The 25,104-nt window shown below is 50.1% G+C and overlaps 1 protein-coding gene across 1 annotated transcript; it reads right to left on the reverse strand.

Moving 5' to 3' along the window:
* Positions 1-352: 352 nt before the first annotated feature.
* LOC112613895 (translation initiation factor IF-2-like) lies at positions 353-25,103 on the reverse strand. The gene is made up of 3 exons (XM_025369762.1): positions 24,912-25,103; positions 23,791-24,126; positions 353-623 (listed from the first exon to the last, which is right to left on the reverse strand). Exons 1-3 carry the CDS (start codon positions 25,101-25,103, stop codon positions 447-449), a joined length of 705 nt encoding a protein of 234 aa, XP_025225547.1. The 3' UTR covers positions 353-446.
* Between the last annotated feature and the right edge of the window lies 1 nt (position 25,104).

Genomic DNA, 25,104 nt, shown 5'->3' on the forward strand with positions numbered 1-25,104 from the left:
CGTGGCTTCACATCCATAAAATAGGGAATAATAGGGGTTATTTCACGGGATATTGTCAGGATTAGTGTCAGGATTAGATATAATGTATATAAAGTTCCTGGTTCCCACAAAACACTCAATAAAATGCTGCTTATTTATTAACATCAGTCTGATACTCAAGAAAAAAAAATTGCCTGGAAAACAAATATTCAGAAGCACCCTGTCACAGAGGCTAGAAATTCAGAGCCGTTTCAGAGAAACTCGGAAAATATTCCTTAATTGTAGAAGTTCAGTTGCAGCAGGAGGTTATCAGTTACAAGGGCTGTATTTCATTACAGATCCAGCCGCAGCTCAATAAATTAAGCAATCACTGAGAATAACATGTTGCTTTAATCCCCTCTCTTGGAGCGGTTCCAAGTTGTTTGGTTTTATATGCGCTCAGCCCTGAAAGGGGACTCATACTGGGCTCATTTCTTTCCCCTCAGTTCTTCAGCCCCTCTCTGGAAACATCTTTGCATCTTCCAACCAGCAGGAGAGAGGATTCCAAGGCAAGCAGGCCTCCTTTTATCAAAACCGGAGCCTTTTCCATCCTCTGGCCTTGACGCGTTCCACGTTTCATTTGCTGAAATTACTGGCAGGTTTATCTGCAACGAAAAAAAAAAAAGACACCTCTTAGCAGCCCAGTTCTGGGCGTGTAGAGAGAGCTAACTCTCGGCGGGTTTTCCATTCTCATCTTCTCTCGAGTGGTTTATAATCTCACAGCAGAATTTTGCTTCCCCTAGAAACTTGGCACGGGAGGTGTCAGCCTGGGAACATATTTGTTTGTGTAAATTAAAAGAAGAATATGTTTTGACCATATTTAAGTTCTAACTGCACTAAAGAAATAAATACTGACTTGCACAACGCTTCTCGCTGCCGCACGGTTCTGGCTCACCTCCCCAAACTCTGCCTTTGTTAATAAAACCTACACTAACAAGAGCTCTAAATAGCTTATCTCCTCAGACAGCTGCAGGGACAACCTCAGAGGCCATGTCTGCCCTGACCCAGGCCCACATAGAAAATCCACTTACCTCATGTGGGATTTGCTTCTCCTGACACACCGCACTCTTGCTGGGGTAGAAAAGGGTGTCAGAAACAGCACCCTCACCAATGTAGGTTTGTTTTTTATGGTGGGGGAGGGACAGGGTCTTACTTTGTCACCCAGGCTGGGGTATAGTGCTACAATCACAGCTCACTGCAGCCTTGACCTCCCGGGCTCAAGCGATCCTCCTGCCTCAGCCCCCCAAGTAGCTGGGACTACAGGCATGCACCACTATGCCTGGCTAATATTTGTATTTTTTGTAGAGACAGGGTTTTGTCATGTTGCTCAGGCTGGTCTTGAACTCCTGAGCTCAAGCCATCCTCCTGCCTCAGCCTCTCAAAGTGCTGGGATTACAGGCGTGAGCCACCGAGCCCAGCCTCTACAGGTGTACCCTTGATGTGCACGTGAATGGTAACCTTTTGAAGGCCCTGGGCAATAGCTGTAGAAATTTACAATGCACACCTCTTGGCTGGGAGCGGGGGCTCACATCTGTAATCCTAGCACTCTGGCAGGCTGAAGGATGGCTTGAGCTCAGGAGTTCAAGACCACCCTGAGCAACATGGTGAGACCCTGTCTCTACTAAAAAATACAAAAAAATTAGCTGGGTGTGGTAGTGCATGCCTGTAGTCCCAGCTATTTAGGAGGCTAAGGCAGGAGGACCACTTGAGCCCAGGAGGTGGAGGTTGCAGTGAGTCAAGATCGTGCCACTGCACTCCAGCCTGGGCAACAGTGTGAGATTGTCTCACAAGAAAAAAAAAAAAAAAAAAAAAAGAAAAAGCACATCTCCTCTGACCAAGAAATTCCACTTCTAGGAATTTATCCTACAAGTATTCTTGGTCACATGCCAAAGACTATAGATGTTATAAAGGCAAAATCCTCGAGTTAACTGAAATGTTGGCCAGTAGAAGACAGGTTAAGTATGATGCAATGCTAGGAGTCATTAGAAAGAATGAGGTGGGTCTAAGAGCTGTCGAGATATATTATATACCCCCAACTTTCTTACCACTATGAACCACAAAAAGTGCATGCTTTCAAAATTTATAAAGATTGTGCAAACTGCCCACAGTGGTTGTCTTATAAAGTGAAGTTGGAGTTAAAGAAAAATTGCAGGGCAGGCGTGGTGGCTCAAGCCTATAGTCCCAGCACTTTGGGAGGATGAGGTGGGAGGATTGCTTGAGGCCAGGAGTTCAAGACTAGCCTGGACAACATAGTGAGACCCTGTCTCTACAAATAATAAGAATAATAATAATTAAATAAAAATGGTGGCATAAGCCGGTAGTCCCAGCTACTCTGGAGGTTGAGGCAGGAGGATCGCTTGAGTCCAGGAGTTCATGGCTGCAGTGAGCCGTGATCACACCACTGCACTCCAGCCTGGGTGACAGAGTGAGACCCTGTCTCTAAACACAATAAATTAATTAAAAAGGCAAATCGTCCCTTTATTTCCACCTTATTCTCTTTTGTATTTTTTCTCACTATAGGCATAGTTTCATTTTTAAAATTTGGCACAATTAAAGAACATACAATGATGTTTTAAAAATCATTTCCACACTCTGTGCTCCGTAATAACAATACCGCAATAACACTCTCTTTATTGCATGCCTGCTAGGACAATGGAGTCGGGGGGAGGTGAGAATCTCTGCTTTTCTGATTTATTTATGCAGATAACCTGCAGTAGGCTAAATAGCAGCCCCCAGAGAGAGAGTAAGTATGTCTACTTTCAAATTGAATCCCTGGAAAAAGACTGATTAAGGATCTTGAGAGGAGGCATTTGTTCTGGATTATCCAGATGGGAACTAAACGCAATCCATGTATCCTTCTAAGAGAGAAGCAGAGACCAGGACAGAGAGAAGAGGAAGATAAGAAGACGGAGGCAGAGACTGGAGTGATGCGGCCACAAGCCAAGGAATGCCAGAGCCACTAGAAGGTGGAAAAGACAAGACACACATCTTGCGTTGTGTGCCTGGAAGGAGTGCAGCCCTGCTAGATTTCCAACTTCTGGCCACCAGAACTTTGAAATGAATCTGCTGTGTTAAGCCCTGTGGTCTGTGATAATTTGTTATAGCAGTCCCAGGAAAAAAAGATATAACCAGACGTCCCTTATACCTGTTAGAAGCATGAAATGCACAGGTACATGAGAAAACAAGTTTGATAGACCTGTTTGTGTTGGCAAACACAAATAATCCATTCATTACAGACACTTACTGAGCATCTATTAGGTGACAGGCACAGTTCTAGGTGCTGAGGATACAGCCAGGATAGAACACAACAAAGAAGCGTGCCCGCCTGGAGCTGACATTTCAATGAGGGAGAAATCAACAAAATAAATAGAACACGAAGGAGGGTGGATGGTGGTAGAAGGTGCTACAGAGAGCGAGGAAGCAGAAAAGAGGGACCAGGGGGTGAAGGAAGGGGGATTGGAGTAGAGGCTTGAAGGTGGTGAGGGCATGAGGGGTGTGTCTACCTGAGGGAAGACAAGTAGAAAAAGGAAACTAGGGACTGGGCACAGTGGCTCAGGCCTGTAATCCCAGCACTTTGGGAGGCCAAGGTGGGTGGATCACTTGAGGTCAAGAGTCTGAGACCAGCCTGATCACCATGGTGAAACCCATCTCTAGTTTAAAAAAAAAAAAAAAATATATATATATATATATATATATATAATATATAAAACATATATTATATATAAAACATATATATAAAACATATATATATTTTATTTTCCCTCCTCCTCTCTGGCATCCAGGCTTTAAAGAGGTGGACTTGTCACTACCAGTGGTCTCAGACAGTAAGGCCAATAAGCAGAGAGGAGGAGAAATGAAAGATGAGGTGAGGGGGATAAGGCAGGAAAAAAACCCAGAGCTTCCAGTCTCTGAATCGTAGAGAGCAACACAATATATTATATATATAAAACATATATAAAACATATATATAATATATAAAACATATAAAATATATATTATATATAAACATAAAACATGTATAAAACATACATTATATATATATAATATATACACACACACACAGACACACAAAATTAGCTGGGCATAGTGACGCACGCCTGTAATCCCAGCTACTTGGGAAGCTAAGGCAGGAGAATTGCGTGAACCCAGGAGAGGGAGGTTGCAGTGAGCTGAGATCACGCCATTGCACTCCAGCCTGGGCAACGACAGCAAAACTCCACTTAAAAAAAAAAAAAAAGGAAAAAGGAAAAAGGAAAACAGGCAGAGGGAACGAATACGGAACTTGAGCCTAGGAGTGACACATAAAAATAGGAAGGAACTCCCTTTTTCCCTCCTTCTTCCTCCCCCACCTCCCTCCCATACTTGCTATCTGCCTGCTGCGTACCAGGGCCTGGGGTACGGAGATGAATGAGGCCTCATTCTCAGGTTCGATGCTTTCCCTAGTAGGGGGACAGTCATAAACAGATCATTACAAATATAATGTGGTAGGCGTCAGAGCAGAGGCCAGGGCAGGCTGCACGCGCAGGTCAGCGTGGGAAGGTGCGTGTGCGTTGGGGTTAAGGTTGGGGAGGTGGGAGTAAATTGATTAGGGCAGGACTTGAAATCGCAGCACGTGTGTTGAGCTGCAGTTCAGCTGGAAATTAACAGGAGGGGCGGTGGTGAACATGGAGATGGGTCTGGGATTCTTTTATTTTTAAGTACAGTCGGCACATCGGGACAGGAATATCAGTTCTGAGAATGACCTATCCCTTTCAGTTCTACACAATCCATGAAAAGGAAAACAGTTCCGAAGTCCTGAATTGGGACACTGTGGGTTGCAAACGGCAGACACTGAAGTTGATCTGAATGAGGTAGAATGAGGCATTTATTCACTGGGTAGCTACGATGAGGAAAGGGAAGAGGCTCTATTGCTCTCTACGATCCAGGGACAGAAAGCTCTGGGTTCTTTTCCTGCCTCATCCCCCTCACCTCATCTTTTATTTCTCCTCCTCTCTGCTTACTGGCCTTAATGTCTGAGGCCACTGGTGGTGCCAAGTCCACCTCTTTAAGGCCTGGATGCCAGAGAGGAGGAGGGAAAGGAACACCCTCCCCACAAGCTCTGCAGACAATCCTGAATTTGCTCTGTTTGAGTCACATGACTACACCTGGACCAATCACTGCATCCCGGCTCAGAAGTGGGCTGCTATGATTGGTCGCGGTGGGTCACATGTCTATGCATGGACCAATTACTGTAGCCGAGAAACAAGTACTGTGGGTGGCCATTTTTGGCCATCTTCCCATGGTACTGGGGGGTCTGTTATCAGAAGTTGGGGAGAGTGTGCTGGCAGGAACAAGAAGAGCCGCCTGCCTCCCTCAGGGCCTTCTGACTATGTTACTGCTCCATTCATTCTGCTGGGAATCGTCTCAATCTTGAACCAGACTCTGCTTGAAGATCCCACTCTGGATGTCTACAAACCCCAGAGCTGCCAGCTGGGATTTAGTCAGACCTGTTGCTGTAGTTCTTTTTTGTCATTGTCATTACGTGACTTTGATCAGATTTAAAATGGACTTTTAGTCATTGGTTTATGATTGCCTCTGCTCATAAGCGTCGGACCCTCATCTGTCTTGTTGATGACGATACAGCTCATGCTCAGTCCCCAGCGCCTATGTACAGTAGGTACACAGGTAGTGAAATGAATGAACATCCTCCAGGGAACGGGAGGAGCTGCACGGTTCTCATCTGTTCTCAATGAGTCCCTTTCTGCCACCCTCTCCGCACCTTTCCCAGTCACCCTATACCCCTTCATGACAAGGCTCTGTTAGTATAAGTGCACCTTGCGTCCTGTTAGTATAAGTCCCTGGATGTCAGCCCAACACACACTGGAGGTTCCGAATCTCTGGGTGTTTTGAGTAAAGATGATCCTTTGGCAAAGCTAATGGAGTTCTGTCTGAGCTCAGAGGGACTGGGCGCCATGACTGGTTGGCAGTGTCTCCCGTGGCCACCTGCCCTGTTGGGCATCCCTGGTCCTGCTCTGTGTCGTTTGCTAACCAGGGGACTTGTTTTTAAGACTGCAGCCCAGTCATCTGCTGGGATATCAGAGTACACTCAGAATCCAGGACAAAATGGTGTGGCCAAATAAAACAACTGTGGGCTCTTAGGGAAGAAGGCTTAAGACAAATGGTTATTTTTCTTAAGTGTGCATGACCCACATGTCAGCTGGGGTCATCTTATTTTTGGAAATTCAAACAAAATGGCCTTGAATCTTGTCCCACATGCCAGAGAAGACCCAACTATCCTTGGACTCTTTCCAGGGATTGGAGGTGAGAGGTGCTTCTGTCTTACCCAGACGCCTAAGGCTCTATAAATTCCTGTGTCCCCTTAATCACTTCTGCTTGGGCACCTTTTTGCTGGCCTCAGGAGAAGGCTAGCTGTCAGAGGCATGGAACGTGTGCAGTGACACAAGCTCGCGCTGTTGCTGTCTTCAACTTTATTATAATTTTGGAACAAAGGGCTTCCCGTTTTCATTTAGCCCTGGGTCCTACAAATTAGGTAGCCAGTCCTGCCCTACTCGAGGGCTGTTCCTTTCCTACCCCACATTGATTCTGCCCCAATTCCTCTATTCTCCCTAAATCCCATTGCACACAAGGATGTGGGTGTAGGAGACTTGGAAGCTTTGGGACAAAAGAAAATGTTGACCTCTAAGACACAGAAACAACATCAAGTGCAATGTTTGAGCTGCCTCTAAAATACTCAGTTGGGAACAACACAGTTGGGAACAACACAGGCTAAAGCTGAGAAGTGTCGAACCTGAATGAAGGGTACTGGGTGCCTGTTACATACCACGTACTACTTTCAGGTATGGTGGGAAATTTCTGTAGTACAAAGTGGTGTAAATAAATTTTATTTATTTATTTATTTATTTAGAGACAGGGTTTGGCTCTGTTGCCCAGGCTGGAGTACAGTGGTATGATCATAGCTCACTGTAGTCCCAACCTCTTGGGCTCAAGTGATCCTCTGGCCTTGGCCTCCCAAAGTGTTGGGATTATAGGTGTGAGCCATCACTCACAATTTAAACTCTATAATACAAAGTTTAAAAAGGCAGTAAAGCCGGGCATGGTGGCTCATGCCTGTAATCCCAGCACTTTGGGAGGCTGAGGCAGGCGGATCACAAGGTCAGGAGATTGAGACCATTCTGGCTAACACGGTGAAACCCTGTCTCTACTAAAAATACAAAATATTAGCCGGGCGTGGTGGCAGGCGCCTGCAGTCCCAGCTACTCGGGAGGCTGAGGCAGGAGAATGGCGTGAACCCAGGAGGCGGAGCTTGCAGTGAGCTGAGATGGTGCCACTGCACTCCAGCCTGGGCGACAGTGTGAGAGTCCATCTCAAAAAAAAAAAAAAAAGGCAATAAAAGCCAAGCACAGTGGCTCATGCCTCTAATCCCAACACTTTGGGAGGCTAAAGTGGAAGGATCATTTGAGCCTAGGAATTCAAGACCAGCTGGCAACATGGCAAGACCTCATCGCTACAAAAAATAAAAAATTAGCCAGGCATAGTGGCATGTGCCTGTTGGTCCCAGCTACTCGGGAGGCTGAGGCAGACAGATGGCCTGAGCTCAGGAGTTCAAGGCTGTGGTGAGCTGTGATCGCGCCACTGCACTCCAGCCTGAGTGACAGAGCCAGACCCCATTTCAAGAAAATAAAAACAAAAATTAAAAAGGCAATATATTAAGACTTGCCCCTGGCAGTTCCTCAAAATGTTAAACATAATGTTGCCTTATGGCCCAGCAATTCTACTCTGACCTGTATGCCTAAGAGAAATGAAAGCATCTGTTTACACAAAAGTCCAACACACGAATGTTCACTGCTGCATTATTCATAGCAGCCAAAAAGTGTAAACAACCCGTATGTCCATCACTGACAGTGGATAAGCAAAATGTTGGTCCGTCCATAAAATAGAATATGATTCAACTGTAAGAAGGAATGAAGTTCCGATCCATGCTACAGTGTGGCTGAACCTTGAGAACGTCATGCTAAGTAAAAGGACCCAGTCACAAAGGACCACATTAAGAGTGTGATTGCATTTATAGGAAATGTGCAGAATAAACAAATCCACAGGGGCAGAAAGTAGATTCGTGATTGCTCAGGGTTGGGGGTGTTGGAGGATTAGGGTGCAGGAGGGTTCTGGGTTTCTTTTTTCTTTCTTTCTTTTTTTTTTTTTTGAGATGGAGTCTCACTCTGTTGCCCAGGCTAGAGTGCAATGGCAGGATCTCGGCTCACTGCAACCTCCACCTCCTGGGTTCAAGGGATTCTCTTGCCTCAGCCTTCTGAGTAGCTGGGATTACAGGTGCACGCCGCCACGTCTGGCTAATTTTTGTACTTTTGGTAGATATGGGGTTTCGCCATGTTGGCCAGGCTGGTATCAAACTCCTGACTTCAGGTGATCCGCCCGCCTTGGCCTCCCGAAGTGCTGGGATTACAGGCGTGAGCCACCGCGCCCGGCCCAGGGTTTCCTTTTGAGTTGATGGTGTTCTAACATTGATTGTGATGGTTGCACAACTCTGTGTATACACTCAAAGACATTGAATCGTACACGTTAAATGGGTGAAGTGTACTTTAAGTGAATAATTTCTCAATAAAGCTGTTTAAAAAAAGAAGTCACACCTTCCTCTCTGATCCTCCTGCTAGGAATCCTTTGGCTTCAGCTCCCTGCCCTCTTGGGAAATCCCTTCTTTCTCTCCTCTACCCTCTCCCTACACACACGCGTGCACGCGTGCACACACACACACACACACACACACCCCTGCCATTCTGTCTTAAGCTATTTTCAGCTGGGCATGATGGCTTATGCCTGCAATTCCAGCACTTTATGAGACTGATGTAGGAGGACTTCAAGACCAGTCTGGCCAATGTAGTGAGACCCCAACTCTATAAAAGAATAAAAAAATTAGCCGAGTGGCCGGGCACGGTGGCTCACGCCTGTAATCCCAGCACTTTGGGAGACCAAGGTGGGCGGATCACGAGGTCAGATCGAGGCCATCCTGGCTGACACAGTGAAACCCCATCTCTACTAAAAATACAAAAAAAAAAAAAAATTAGCCAGGTGTGGTGGCGGGCGCCTGTAGTCCCAGTTACTTGGGAGGCTGAGGCAGGAGAATGGCGTGAACCCAGGAGGCAGAGCTTGCAGTGAGCCGAGATCACGCCACTGCACTCCAGCCTGGGTGACAGAGCGAGACTCCGTCTCAAAAAAAAGGCCGATAGTGATGTTAATCTATAGTCCCAGCTACTCAGGAGGCTGAGGCAGGAGGATCACCTGAGCTCAGGAGTTTAATGTTGCAATGAGCTCTAATGACACCAGTGCACTCCAGCCTGGGCAACAGAGCAAGACCCTGATTCAAAAAAAAAAAAAAATATATATATATATATATATATATATACACACACACACACACACATATACACATTCTAACTTTAAAGAAGTGGCTTCCAGAGGCAACGTGAACCACTGAGGTATGTTTCTAAACTACAACACTTTCTTTCCTCTTTAAAAGTTACTCAGTTGACAGCTGCTAAAATTACAATGTTGAAATCCCCAGAGTATTCTATTGTGGTTGTCACCTAATCTAATTTCCAAGAGCTGCAGAATTCCCTCAAAGGAGGAGGAGCCAACCTAACCTCTCCAGAGGCAGTGGTCATCTGTTCTGAAACCTAACTCTGTCACCTCACAGGTGGGGAGAAAAGAACATGGCCAAGGCCAAGTTCATGATGTTCTAACTGAAGGATAAGCTTTTGCTCTGGAACAGGAGTCAGGAAATACGGCCTGTGGGCCAAGTTTGGCCCACTCCTTGTTTTTGTAAATAAAGTTTTATTGCAACACACAGCTGCATCCATTCGTTTGTGTACTATCTGTGGCTACTTTTGAGTTAAAATGCCAGTTGGCCAGGGTCGGTGGCTCACGCCTGTAATCCCAGCACTTTGGGAGGCCGAGGGGGGTGGATCACGAGGTCAGGAGATCGAGACCAGCCTGGCCAATATGCTGAAACCCCTATCTCTACTAAAAATACAAAAATTAGCTGGGTGTTGTACCCTAGAACTTAAAGTATAATAAAAAATAAATAAATAAAAACACTGAGACAAAAACAAAATTAGCTGGGCGTGGTGGTGGGCACCTGCAATCCCAGCTACTCGGGAGGCTGGGGCAGGAGGATCACTTGAACCAGGGACTCAGAGGTTGCAGTGAGCCGAGATTGCGCCACCACACGCCGCCCTGGGCAACAGAGCAAGACTCCATCCCCAACTTCCAAAAAAAAAAAAAAAAAAAAAGGCAGAGTTAAACACCTGCAGCAGAGGCTGTATTGCCTGCAAAGGCTAAAATCTTCACAGTCTGGCCTTTTACAGAAATGGGCTGCTGAGCCTTGGAATGGAAGATCCAGGCCTGAGCCCCAGTTCCTCACATGCTGGGTGTGTGGCCTTGGACAAGTCAGTGCACCTCTCTTTCCTCATCAGTAAGCTGGAGATACCAACAATCCCTTTTTATATGTTGCTTATGCAACTGTAATGACTTCATACAGGTGCGGTGCCTAGTACATACAAAGCATTCAATACGTATCGATGGTTATGGTGTTATTTAGGAAATGAGGACAGATTCTGCTTCACAGGGTTATTTGAAACAACAGATCGTGCCTGTGCAAACAGCTGGCAGAAAACAGTATAAATACATATTGGCCAGGTGTGGTGGCTCACGCCTGTAATCCCAGCACTTTGGGAGGCTGAGGTGAACACATCACTTGAGGTCAGGAGTTTGAGACCAGCCTGGCCAACGTGGTGAAATCACATCTCTACTAAAAATACACAAATTAGCTGGGCGCGGTGGTGTGTGCCTGTAATCCCAGCTACTGAGGCCGAGGTGGGAGAATCACTGGAACCCTGGAGGCGGATGTTGCAGTGAGCCGAGATGGCACCACTGCACTCTAGCCTGGGCAACAGAGTGAGACGCTGTCTCAAAAAAAAAAAAAAAAAAAAAATTTTTTTTTGTTGTAAATGTCTTCTAGGCTTTTGAAACCATTCTTTGCTTCTTAGTACCATTTAGATTTTGGAGTTTTGAGTATCAATAAACTTCCAACTTCAGAGGAAAAGGAATCTTTCCCTCAGACCCTCTCATTAACCAATTCAGGAGACCAAACCCCTGACTACCGGCTGGGTCTTGAACCTGCCCAGAACTAACATCCAAGTATTATTTGGGTTATATTCTGCCTCTTCCCCACTGTAGGCATGCAGGAAGCCAAGCCCATATGCCTTTATTTTTATTTATTTATTCTGAGATGGAGTCTCACTGTCACCCAGGCTGGAGTGCAGTGGTGCGATCTCAGCTCACTGCAACCTCCGCCTCCAGGTTCAAGCGATTCTCCTGCCTCAGCCTCCTCAGTAGCTGGGATTACAGGCGCCTGCCACCACACCCGGCTAATTTTTGTTTTTTTACTAGAGACGGGGTTTTGCCATGTTGGCCAGGCTGATCTCAAACTCCTGACCTCAGGTAATCCGCCCGTCTCGGCCTCCCAAAATGCTAGGATTATAGGTGTGAGCCACTGAGCCCAGCCTCCATATGCCTTTAAATACTTGTGTTACCTTTGAATCCCCCACCAGAGCCCGTTAAGCAGGAATCTACTCCAAGGTGCGGGCACACAGGTTTGGGGCAGGGGGAGGGTCTTAGGGGACCCTCAGGGGCTGTCCAGAAGCCTACTGGGGGATGGGGGGTGGTGACTGAGATGACTGACATCTGACACTGCACCACTAGTCAGTACTTCCCTGGAAGGTGTCATTTAAGTAGGCTGGGTCCGGGGAGATACAGCAGTCTCCGACTGATACATTGGCTTCGCGTTAAAACTATTAACTGAACATCTAATCTAACACAGACGAGGCCCTGAGGATACAGCAATGAAGGAGTCATGCCCTCTGCCCTTAGCAACTGCGCCTGCCTGCCTTTTAGTGGGGGCAATTCAGCCCTGTAGGGAGTGTTCCTATTCTCCCAGGATCTCAGTCCTACTACAAAACACCATGCTGATGACTTGGAAGATGACTGTGGGCCTGGCTGTGTGATACATGGCTGGTAGGAGTTACGAGTGCCAGATCTGGAGTACTTTAGATCAGGGCAGGACTGGCTACATAATCTGCAAAATGAAAATCTGAGGCCCCTTGTTCCAAAGTTATTAAGGCTGGAGCAAAGTTATTAAGGTGGCACTATCACAGCTCACTGCAGCCTCGACCTCCGGGGCTCAAGCCAGCCTCCCGCCTCAGCCTCCTGAGTAGCTGGGACTATAGGGGCATGCCACCATGCCTGGGTAATTTTTTTTTTTTTTTTAAAGAAATGAGGGTCTGGCTATGGTGCCCAGGCTGGTCTCCAACTCCTGGTCTCAAGTAATCCCTATGCCTTGGCCTCAGAGCAGTCAACTAAGTGTGGGTCCCAGCCGGCGGAAACCAGCCCTGCATCTGAGGTCGCACTGCTTGCCCGCTGGTTAGCCTCAAATACCTCTCTTCACCGGCCTGAGCCTCAGTTTCCCCAGCCTCAGATGTCAATTAGGCTCACCTGCAGGTTGGTTGTGGCCATTGGGTGAGATGAGGCCTGTAAAGCGTTTCGCACAGAGGACAGGCTCGGCCACATTACTGATGTTCCTGGCCTGCTGTGGCTGGCACATTTCATCTTACAATAATAGTTCACATTTATTATTCTTATATAATAGCTAAGACTTATATAGCACATCATCAATGTCAGGCGCCGTGCTTAGTTCTCTACAGACGTTTGTGTGTTTCATCCTCACCACATCCCTATGCTGTGCCCTAATATTCTAGTGACTGTAGATGGGGGAACTGAGGCACAAAGAGGGCAAGTATCTTGGCAGAGGTCACCCGACCACTCAGCAGAAGAGTCCACGTTCAAACACAGGACAGCTGGCTCCCAGGTCTCTGGTTCTCAAGCCTAACCTGTTGTTGGGGCTCAGAAAACGATACCCCAAAATGTGGCTCTTTGATGTGCTGAACTAAAGCAGCCTCAAGGTCTGTCCAACACCACCACCCCCACCCCAATCCTGTTTCTCCATCCTCTGTCCGTCCCAAAGCATAGGAGGCCGCTGCCTGGAGTTCCCTTATCTACCTGGAAACCACATCCGCCAAAGAGGAACACAACTGCCTTCGACTCCTTCCCTGAAATTTCATTAACCAGAGACGAAAACTCATCACAGAGAAAGAGCATGAAATGAAACACCACACCTGGAGCCCAGACAGACTTCATCCCAAACTCTCATCTGTTCTCCCGTCCCATCCAACTCTCTAAGGGAATTATTCACTGACTGTTGTCCCAGCATCAGACCCGTTCACTCCTCCGAAAAATCATTTACTACCCCTGAGAGTGGCCACATGTCCCCCATCTCCCTGCTCTGACGGAGGTATTTATTTATATTTGTATATATTTTTGAGACAAGGTCTCAGTCACCCAGGCTGGAGTGCAGCGGCGTGATCTCGGCTCACTACAGCCTCTGCTTCCAGGGCTCAAGTGATCCTCCCACCTCAGCCTCCCGAGTAGCTGGGACCACAGATGTGCACCACCAAGCTTGGTTAATTTTTTTTCTATTTCTGATAGAGACAGGGTTTCACTATGTAGCCCAGGCTGGTCTCGAACTCCTGAGCTCAAGCAATCCACCTGCCTCGGCCTCCGAGACTGCCAGGATTACAGGTGTGAGCCACTGTGCCAGGCCAATGAAGGGTTTATGAGCATCTGGACTTCACTGGATTACTGGGTAATCATTCTCCCGCTGCGCCCCTGGCGTTTATGCATGGTGAATAAATTAATATGCCTTTTTCTCCTATTAATCCACTTGTTGTCATTTCTTTTTTTTTTTTTGAGATGGAGTCTTGCTCTGTCGCCCAGGCTGGAGTGCAGTGGCCGGATCTCGGCTCACTGCAAGCTCTGCCTCCCGGGTTTACGCCATTCTCCTGCCTCAGTCTCCCGAATAGCTGGGACTACAGGCGCCCGCCACCTCGCCCGGCTGGTTTTTCTTTTTGTACTTTTTAGTAGAGATGGGGTTTCACCGTGTTCGACAGGATGGTCTCGATCTCCTGACCTCGTGATCCGCCAGTCTCGGCCTCCCAAAGTGCTGGGATTACAGCCTTGAGCCACCGCGCCCGGCCCACTTGTTGTCATTTCTTTGGTAAAAAATTTTAAATTAGCCGGGCGAGGTGGCGGGCGCCTGTGGTCCCAGCTACTCGGGAGGCTGAGGCAGGAGAATGGTGTGAACCCAGGAGGCGGAGCTTGCAGTGAGTGGAGATCGCGCCACTGGGCTCCAGCCTGGGCGACAGAGCAAGACCCCGTCTCAAAAAAAAAAAAAAAAAAAAAAAAATTTTTTTAAATAAATACAAAATAGGGACAAGATCTTACGATGTTGCCCAGGAAGATTTTGAACTCCTGGGCTCAAGTGATCCTCCCACCTCGGCCTCCCAAAGTGCTAGGATTACTGGCGTGAGCCACCATGCCGGGCCTGTCAGTTATTTTCAGCAAACTTTTAGAGGGTGAAGGCGCAGCCTTCGCTTGTCTCCTATGCTATGTGTTCTGGGAGTTGACTCATGACAGACACGCATGCATGATCCCTTCCTGAGATCCTCACACCAAGTATTCAGCTTGCAATTTTCATCGTAACGTGGCATTATTTCTTTGATTCTTCTGTCTGTCTCCCAACTCAGCTGTGAGCCCCATGCGGGCAGGGGCTGTCTGGCTCCCTGCCGTACCTCCAGCACCTGGCACCCAGCTCAGCACACAGTAGGGCCTCAGCAGACATCTGTCCAGGGAAGGAAGGGCAGAAGCAGTGTCCAGCCACAGCAATCCCACCCAGAAGCAACAGCCACAGCTCTCTTGAATGTCCAGCCTGCGTGATTTACAAGCTTGTTTTGGGCAGGACTCGGTGGCGTGCACCTGTAGCCCAGGCGCCTTGGGAGGCTGAGGCAGGACGATCGCTTGAGCTCAGGAGTTCAAGGCTGCAGTGAGCTATGACTGCACCACTGCAATCCAGCCTGGGTGACAAAGAGAGACCCTGTCTCAATTTAAAAAAAAAAAAAAAAAAAGGCTGTTTTGGGGGAATCTCCAACAACTCAGGAAACCTTCTCATCGGCTCCAGGCTTTTCTCACTTGGGGACCCCCGACACTGCGCAGGTGGAGAGATTTAATAGGTACTTAAGAGCCCAGCCCCCATCCTGGCAGGCTGCAGGGGGTGGGCGGGGGGTGAGGGGTGGCAGCAGGGCCGGCAGCTGTCTGCAGGCCTCTTGGTGCCAGCCGTAGCTGGCCAGCGGGGGCCCGCTGCCACCCCTCACCCCATGACGCAGCAGAAAGTGAAACCGGAGTTGGCCCCTGCCCGGCTGGGACTGATCACCCACTGTTTCCCTGCAAAACCACAGTCCCAGGGGGCTGGTGGGCAGCTGGCGCCCGGGTCCGGCACAGTGAGGCCTGTCAGGCAAGTGCCCCTAGAGGCCAAGGGAGGTGCCCTGGCCAGAAAGGAGGGTGCCGAGTCATCATGACCCTAAAATGAGAGAGAAATCCGAGCTATGGATCAATGCAGGGGTGGGGGGTAAGAGGTCCCAGTGGCGTCGGTGAGCAGGGAAGGGTGGTTTCCCGCCCCCCAAAAGGAAGATGTGTGACACCCAGTTTTGTCATGCTGGAGCCCGCTATAGATCTGAATTGGCAACTCCCCCCTCTACCCCCACCCCTCCCCACACCGACCACAGGGGTGCGGAAAATCCCTAAGATAAACCAGAATTCTTTAAAAGTGGACCTCTGAAACTTGACAAACGACTCTCTTGATTTCTGCCCCATCCGCAGGGCACCTGTAGTTGCTTAATATTTTTCTTCCAAAAAACCCACTCTTTTTTTTTTTTTTTAACTGACATCAACTGATGGGGAAAAAAAAGGGCCCCGTCTCCCAACCCTAAATGGAAAACCAACCAATTGCCTGAAATAGAAATCAGCGGTGCAAAGAAAATACCTACGAGGATAATTTTCACCTTTAGCCGGCGCCCCGCAAAATCAGATGTGCAAATCAGACTTGGGAGACATCTATTTCAAGTCACAGGTTTCATGCCTGAGGAGCTGCTTGTCCAGGGCGACACAGCAAGAGAGTCACAGAGCTCGGGCTGGAATGCAGGCCTGGCTGATTCCAGAACCCCAGGCTCAGTGGCGGGCTGCTGTCTCCCCACCCATGAATTCCTCTGCGTGTATTCATATTATCGCCTTCCGTGTTTAATGCGTGGACTCCCCGATTTTCAAAGCACCTTTAAAGCTTATACATCGTTAGAGCTTATTATATATAACATTGGATACATCCAAGAACCCTTCGAAGCCACAGCAGGGGGTGCTGCCCCTCCCTTGGTGTATGGGGAAACTGAGGCAGCGAGCGGGGAAAAGTGTTCTGTCTCGGGGAGCTAGCAGGAGAGCCAGGACTGCTCAGGGCCCCCTGCCAAGGCGATGATCCCGGAGGCCCTGGCTGCAAGGACCAGGCCTCGTCAAACAGGTAACACTTGTTTCTTTTCGCTTTCCCTACCTCCCCCGACAACCAACCCCCCAGAGCAAACGCTGACGCTGACAGCTGGACGGCTTTCCCAGGCCGGATCTCAGTGTCTGCCCCTGGAGGGCAAAAGCACGTTTAGCAACCAGTGTCTGCGCATGGCGTCTTTCAGTTTTTCAGAGCGATAACCAGTTCTCAGCACAGGAGGCATCCACCAGGGACCCAGAAGGCGCTATAGCGGGAGAGTTTGGGGACCAGCTTTCTCTCTTCTTTGAGTTGCTGGAGGAACTCCGAGCTGATGTCTTTCTGGCCCAGGGACCCCCGAGGAATACTGCAAGAGCAATAAGGATTTTTAGGGGCATTATGATAGTGGAATGGAAACACATCTGCCCCCAAAAGTCCCTCATTTTCCCTGCGGTAACGAACCAGCTGGCAGGAAGTGGTAGCGCTCAGAGCACCAAGAGCCAAAACTAAAAAGGAAAAAAATGTACAAAGTTAGAGTAAACTTTAAACAAGTGAGCGCTTTCATGGTGTACGGCGGCTCCGTGCAGACTCACGAAAGGGACCTCATCTTCTCAATAACTGGCTAAATAGGTCTCAGTGCAGCAGCTTCCATACAGACGTGCCCAGAAAACCACAGATCTGGAATCCCAGAGCAGGTTCCCAAAATGGATACAAGGATTATTTCCTAAAGCCAGGCGCATCATAGGAGACGCGACGTTTCCCCCAAACTTCGAATGAATGTTCCAGACCCTCATTAATGATCTAAGTGAACAACAAATCCTTCAACACCTCCTCCTCTGGAATGGGAGAAACTTAGTCCCCTTGGAAACGCTGATGAAAATATCTGGTTTCCACAACACGGACGGAAGGGGTAAGGCTTGGGTAGGGAAGTTGAGTGGTTATCACTGGTGGGGCAAAAGGGGCAAACTGGCCAGGCGTGGGTGCTCATGCCTGTAATCCTTGCACTTTGGGAGGCCAAAGTGGGAGGATTGCTTGAGGTCAGGAGTTTGACAACAGCCTGGGCAACACAGTGAGACCTCCCCAGTCTCTGCAAAAAATAGCCAGGCATGGTGGTGTGCGCCTATAGTCCCAGCTACTCAGGAGGCTCAGCCTTGAGCCCAGAAGTTCAGGCCGCAGTGAGCCGTGCTCACCACTGCACTCCAGCCTGGGCAACAGAGTGAGACACTGTCTCAAAAAGAAAAGGGTGAAGGGTTTTACCACTAAGGTCCTGGGTGCCATCTCTTTGTTCAGCCACTAAGATCTGAGGACTAAGGAGTCCAGGGTGTCTTCCCCAGGGCATATGACCTTTGAGGCCCTGCAGGTGGGTGCCCCCTGTGCCAGCCAGCACTCTCAGAGCCGGGAAAGGGTTAATCCCTCCACGTGGCTGACACCGGAGGAGAAGCTCACTCTGCAGGCTGGGATATCACACTGGGCCATCTCAGAGAGGAGAGGGCCTGAAAACAGCCTCTGTGAGTTCTGTGAATGGAAGTGGCTTCACTGCCTTCAGAGAACGGGGTGAAAAGGCATCCCCATACAGAACCACTCCCCAGTCGCTAGCTGGCTCCTTGGCACCCGTCGTGTGGCCCTGAAGCTCTGGCAGGGACTCTGGGCATCGGTACCAGTGAGCACCCGGCCATCTCAGCCAGGCCTGTGAGGGAGCGATTCTACCCTTGCCATGTGACAGCCGGCAACTAGGACCCAGGTCTCTTCTTTCAAGCAGCACCTAAAATATTCTCCGGGTGAACCTAGGGCTAAATACGGCATGGCCGACAAGTGCCAGGTCTGGACCTTTTAACGCCATTCTAAGATATGATCGAGAACCCACGAGGCCTTTGGTGGCCTGGAGTCCAGTTACCGGGGCCAAATGGGAGTCCCACGGGTTTGGCTGACTCAGGGCTGGGTGCGACTTCCTGGAGCAGGCACATGTTGGTGTCAGAGCAGAGCGGCTGCAGACTGTTTTCTTGTGTGTTTGAGCCCAGAATGCCAGCCCCGTTCTCACTCTGGGCCGACTCCCAAGGTGGCTTAGCTGGTGGCCCCTTTTTCTCTCTACCTGGCCCACTTCTTTCCACTTCTAGCCTGCAGCCCTGCCCCTCCTGGCCTAGGTTTTCCTCCCAGCCCCATCAAAGCAAAAGGCTCAGCTCCCAGGTAGGAGGCCTCGCAGAGCTGGAGAAGAGACCAGCAAACACAGGCACAGTAACCCAGATGTGTTACACGTTGTGTTACTGGCTGGGAGCTACGCCTCCTAGGCCCACCCCAAATCGAAGGATCGCAGCCCCAGTGCTCCAGAGGGAGGGCTTGGGGCTGGGCTGCAAAAGTTCAGCGTTGCCTCTGAATCTTCTAGAGCGACGTTTGCACTCACACAGGACAGATGTGCTCTGAGCCTGTGGGATAGCCTCACAGCCCCTTTGAGCATTTGGAAGGTTGTGCTTAGCAAAGTGGGGTTCTGCCCTCACCAGAGCCCACAGGGTCACCAGGCTATTAAACCCTGCAGAGTCTCTGGGGAGGCTTCCTTTGCGAGCCAAACACCCCATCTTCTGGCTGAACTGCTGCGGGCTTCGTCCAGGGAGGAAAGACCCCCCAGGCACCTGTCTGGACTCATCTCGGCACCAGTAGCGGCTCTAAGGCCACATCTGGGCCTTGCTGGCAGAGGTCTGGGCTGTCTTGGGCACAGAGGCCAATGCCAACAGGCCCAGCACTGATCTCACACATGATTCCAGCAAGACAGCCTAGATTTTTGCACATCTCTGAGAAAACTTTCATACCACACCGCACAGCTAACCTCAGGCGCAACCAGCCACTAACTTCTCTCCCCGCCCAGGCGAAGTCCCCTTCGCTGCAGTGGTGCAGCATTTCAGGGACATGGAGAAAGAAGTTTGCTTTGTGATTCCGTAAACTCAGATGTTTCATATAAGGAAGATGATGTAAAATCAGAAACCTTATTTTAAAGCTTGGTACATATGTGCATATGTCCCCTACAACTGGGGACGCTGGAAAGGCAGCATCTGAACACTGGCTGCTTTGAAAAAAGGTCATGAGAAGGGCAGAAGGGGTCACCAGGGCACAGGGTGATGGAGGGAACCCCAAGTTTACTCCTTCTAAATTCTTTCAACGTCCATCTGTTTCCCTGAAAAGTCCGGCTTGGCTACTAGGCCTGAAAAGTCTATGTAGTTTATATCATGTTTGTGAGTGTTAGTGTTTTTGTTTAGGGTTTATTTTCACCTTGCTCCAGATATAAGAAGCGAAAGGAACTCTACATTTTCCTGTGTTTGGGGTGCTCAGGCGAGAAAGAAAATGCCTGCTTAAAGTAATCGATCAGCAGTGTTTTGTTTGCACACGCACTTTATTCTGGCGAGTGATTTTAAGTACCAAGTTTGCCTTAACTTTTCACTGCACTCATTTTTATCCTCATGGCTAAAATAGCTGTATTTACTCCACAATCTAAATTAAAGGAGGGTGAGCTGATCGACTTTTAGGAGGCTGTAGGAAAGAAATTTCATCTTTCTGTTCATAACGTTAAGTTGGGGGGTTGCTGGGAAGGGAAACAGAGTGTTCCCTTGGAGGGACTTTTCCAACTTTCATTAGTTTGAGTCACCAACGCACGTTTTATTTTTAAGGAAGTATCATATTCATTGCAGAACCACCTCTAAATATTTTACCCCTGGCCATACCGTATTCTTTTCTATTGAAACATATTTTTTGCCTCTCTGAGATCAGCTATGGCTTGAGTATTGCTAAGAACAAATTTCAAAGTTGCTTGTTTTTTTGTTTTGTTTTGTTTTTCTTAAATCCACACTTCTTTGAGGGTTGGCGGGGGTGGGGAGGGAACAGCAACTGCTTAATGAAGTTTCTCACACAGAGGCAAAAAGAGAAAAGCCAAAATATATTCAGTGTATCCAGCAGTTCCATGTTGAATTTTTTTTTTTTTTTTTTTCCTTATTGGTTTAGGGGGTTGTGTAGGAGGGTGGTGGGAAGGATCTGAAAAGAAGCTGTGATTCTTTGCTGAATTAATGATGACTTCTCACTGCAAAATGCTGATTTATAATCTCTTCACCATACTAGACTGTTTCCAGACTCAGGGGGAAAAAGTTTGCTAAATGTATTCATAATTACATGCACAGTTTCAGACGGCTGAATATAAGTAATGCTTGTGCTGTTGCGAACGCTCACCATTAAAGCAGAAATTGTTTCACATTTAGCACTAAATTCTGTCTGATTTTGCACACTTAACAATTCAGTAATTTTAACATTCGGCTTCGTCGTCTCCATTATAGCTCAGTATCTTGGAGAAACAGTCAGTGTTCCGGCCTCGTTAATTCACGTAAAACACCCTATTTGTGGAAGTATCATTAAAGGCTAATTTGATGAGATATCCTCATTTAGCAAAGCAAATAGGATTTGACAGTCAGCTCCGGGTGGCGATTTAGCAAAGCACAAACACAATTCACAACGTGACAATTTCCCATCCGTGCGCCTCGCTGGAATTGTGGACTCCTGAAAATTGTGCTGTTTCATCGTGTCCCATACTAAAGAGAAAGAACTCTGGAAGTAAAGAACTGTTTTTGCCAAGGCAGCACAAATGTCATCTGCGTGTACATGTGCCATGTCTTTCAAATCCTATATCTTGTATCAAGAACGCTGTGTTCAAAAGTTTTTTCCAGGTACAGCTCACTTCTATTCCCTGCTGTGCAGACTTAATTTAAATCTAGACTTGCAAATAACTTAGGGTGTGTGGAAGTCTATATAGGTTACAACTATATAGGGAGTGTGCGTGTGTGTACGTGTGTACACACAACTGAAGGTTAATGTTCTGCGAGGGGGATTTATACCCACTACCCTTGCTTTAGAGACTTCCCCCGAACGTATTAACCAGGCTTTTATAAAACGCCTGGCTGGGCGCAGTGGCTCACACCTGTAATCCCAGCACTTTGGGAGGCCGAGGTGGGCGGATCACGAGGTCAGGAGATCGAGACCATCCTGGCTAACACCGTGAAACCCCGTCTCTACTAAAAATACAAAAAATTAGCTGGGCTTGGTGACACGGGCCTGTAATCTCAGTTACTCCGGAGGCTGCAACAGGAGAATCGCCTGAACCCGGGAAGCAGAGGTTGCAGTGAGCCAAGATCGCGCCACTGCACTCCAGCCTGGTCAACAGAGCAAAGATTCCGTCTCAAAAAACAAAAAACAAAAACAAAAAGAACGCCTTCAACAGCAAAGTAGCAAAGAGTTGCAAAGAAATGTTGCAATTCCAGGTGGAAGCAAACAGCTGGTTGCTCCTAATTTAACAAACATAAAGACAAATCTAATGTCATCACAATTCATCATTTCAGGAGTGCCTTATTTGGGGGTTTCAAACACTTTGCCACAACCGACATCCTACTAATTCCTTTCCAATCCAATCCTGTCCTTTAAACCATTGTGGGGGTGGTCAGGGGGGATGTACTTTCTCCTCTTTGCATCGTTTTTCGGCCTCCCAAGGAGAGACGCCCTTGGAAAACACAGTAGGTTCGGCAAACTGAGAACACACACATATAAGAATACCGCCCTCGAAGGGGCCTTTTAGTTCTATGCAAGTAGCAGACCTCCCCCCCTTTCCCCAGCTCCGCCACGCAGCCGGGTTTTAGATGCGTTCCCTGGGGGTGGTAGCTCTCTGCCCTCACCCTCCCGGGACTGCCCAGGCCTGAGTCCCTCGCTGTCCAGAATGACCCCAAAAGCGGGACTTTGAGGGCCAGTTGGATAAAACATAAACTCATCTCGCCCTCAAAACCCCGATTCTGAGACCACAGCCTCCAAAACCTCTTTTCCTAAGAAGTGAGTCCCCATTCACGGCTGACAGCACCGGGGCAGGCCGCCTTTGAGGCAGGAGTTTGGAGAATCCCGGATCGCTGAAGGAATCGGTACTGGGTGTTCCCTCGGGGCGGCGGTTCATCTCACCAAAATGCCAGGGGGTCGCTATGGGAGGAGGGTGCATTTGCCCACCCCACGGCTGAGGGCAAGAGAATCGCTTGATCCCGGGGTGTCTCTTCCCTCAGGGAGCAATCACCAATCTCGCCCAGTAAACAGGCCTGAAAGCTTCCCGGAGAACACGAGGGGGTGCCCCCAACGTCCCTTAGCAGCGGATAAATCGGGTGTCCGAGGTGTCTCGTACAGTCCACCCACCCCCCCCCCCCACGCCATCTCCAGCTAAAAAAAGTTTCATTATTTGTGTCCTTAATCGTCTCTCATTAAAGTCAAATTTGCTGCGCGCCCAAATTGGGGGAAGTGATTTCCATTTTAATAGCTCAATTAGCCTCTAGGTTCTGGAAAGGCCACTCCCCCACGCACCTTTTCTCTTCATTTTAACCCCCCTCCCTTTTTCACAACTTCTCCTAAAAATAAATTATAAATATGGATGTGTCCTCAGAGGACATGAGCGGCGCATTCCAACGCTCCGCTTGGTGGGGATTGGAAGCAAAGAGAAACCAGAAACGCCACTCCCCCCACCCCCAAATCAAAATGCCTTTTTCCTTTCTTTTTCCTTTTCTTTCTTTTTCTCTAACTTCTTTTTCCTAACTTGGTGTCGTCTCGGGCACAGACACCCAGCTCTGCACCCCGGTACCTAGTTTTTTTTTGCCCCCGTCCTGCAGAAGCTAAAGCCAATGCGCGAGGGCTGCCTGCTTCTCGGGAGGAGGGCGCAGACAACTTTATTTAGGGGGCGGCGGTAACTCTCTGGGGACGGTGGTTCCCGGCCGGTCCGGAATCCCCGGGGCCCGGCCCCCGCAGGCGCCGCCGCCCATGCCAGCGGGGCCCGGGCGCACGTGGAGCGGCGGGCGCGGCCGGCCTGCTCCGCGCGCGGCATTGAGATCGGGGTCACGCAGCGAGTCAGTTTCCCGAGCGGGCTTTCCGGGGTGGGGGCGGGGACGCGGACGCTCCAACGCCTAGTCAATTTCCAAGCCCAGGCACGAGGCAGGCTGGGGGCGGCCTCGCCCCCTTCCTACCTCCCGGCCTCACACGCCCCTCTGGGGAGCGGGGGAGGGGTTCGAGGGGGAGCCGGGGTGGCGGCAGCGGCGGCGATCGCAGCCCAGACAAGCGTCTCGCGCCGGGTCCCGAGAGAGCCGCGCGCTCCCCCGCCGCCACCTCCCCGCTCCTGTTCCCATCCACCCTGCAGGCAGCCGCCCCACACCCCTTCGGCCCTGGGGACCTGGGCGCCCACCTGCCGCGATCCCTGCCCTGGCTGGGGGAAGGTGCCAGGCGGGAAGAAGGGGAGCACTCACCGCCGCTGCTGCCTCCGGGGGTGCACGGCCCCCCCCCGCCGGGGCTGCGCCTTCCCAGGCTCCAGGCAGGCGTGCGCCGGGCGTGGGGGGCGCCCCGCGGGCCCTGCAGCCTCCGCCTCGATTGGAGCCCAGCCTTAAATCCTCCACCGTGAAGAAGAAGGGTACTTCCAGAAAAAAAAATCCGCCCCTCCCCAGACGAGATCCAAGTGATGGGCGGGGAGCATAGAAAATCCTTTTCTGCAGAGAGCGCGCAGCCGACGGGGCTGCACCCGGCCTCCACGGTCCGCTGCCGCCACAAAGCCGCGCCCCCGGCCCCCCCTCCGCCCCCCCAGCGCCCTATGGCCGGCCCGGGGCGGGGGCTGGGCCAGCCCGGGGTTGGCCGCGCTGGGGAGGCGGCGGCGGCGGCGGCCCAGGCTGCGGGGCGGTTCCTCCCCAGCCCGGGAGAGAGGGCAAGAGCCTGGAAGCCGAGCGCGCCCGCCCGGGTGGGGGTAGGGGTGGGGGTAGGGGTGGGGGTAGGGGTGGGGGTGGGGGCGGGGGTGGGAGTGGGGGCGGGGGCCGGGGGGGGGGGGCGCCTTCCTAGAAACCCTCGCCAAATTTAGTCAGCGGATAGGGGCATTCCTAGAAATGCGGCGGCGACGTCAGCCTCGACCTGGGGGCGGGGGGCAGAGCCCGGGGTGCTTCAAACTAGGGGCACGGAGGAGGGGGAAAGAGTCCCCACTTCTAGTACCACCGCAGCCCAGAGACGGAACCGAGGCCGGACTTCCCTCCCGAGGGGCATGCGGGAGTCCTCCAAAGGCACTTGAGGTATCCCGGAGCTGGGGGTGCATCCACTGAAGATTCAGACCCGGTCTGCCCCCCTCTTTCGGGAACACCCAGTGCCACTGCCAGCTGGCGCTTCTGGCCCTTCCCCCAATTTTCAGCACCCCCCTACCCCCCCCCCACACAACCCCGTGAACAAACAGTAAAAGTAGGAGCAGCATCAGGCGGGGTCTCCCAGCCTCTTACACCCACCCCAGGATGTTTCCTCACGTCCTCTCGGATGGCTGGAGTCCCTGGATCCCCAGGGTTGAAACTGCACAGACACACTGTGTTCCCAAGAACTCCTCCAAATACCAACCCACCTTCGGGCCAGAAAATAAAGTTGTGCTTCCTCCTCCCCAGTCCAGTGTCACTTTGTTGCTGCTTCCGGGGCCAAGGGCTCTTGGAGAGGTGCTGGAACTTGGGGGTAGGGCATAAGGGTGTCCTCTCCACCTGGCAAAGACCTGGCCTCTGGCACTGACACTCTCACCAGCCACAGCTGTAATACTTTCCATT

This window comes from Theropithecus gelada, chromosome 20 (genome assembly GCF_003255815.1).
Source record: "Theropithecus gelada isolate Dixy chromosome 20, Tgel_1.0, whole genome shotgun sequence".
Classification (NCBI taxonomy): domain Eukaryota; kingdom Metazoa; phylum Chordata; class Mammalia; order Primates; family Cercopithecidae; genus Theropithecus; species Theropithecus gelada.

Excerpts from the sequence above, each read along its gene's own strand:
- LOC112613895 (XM_025369762.1), bottom strand. The coding sequence starts at position 25,103 with ATGGAAAGTATTACAGCTGTGGCTGGTGAGAGTGTCAGTGCCAGAGGC. Across the intron at positions 24,127-24,911 it reads CTTTATTTTCTGGCCCGAAG|GGCGCTGGGGGGGCGGAGGG; the intron begins GTGGGTTGGTAT and ends GGCCGGCCATAG. Across the intron at positions 624-23,790 it reads CCCCGGAGGCAGCAGCGGCG|ATAAACCTGCCAGTAATTTC; the intron begins GTGAGTGCTCCC and ends TTTTCGTTGCAG.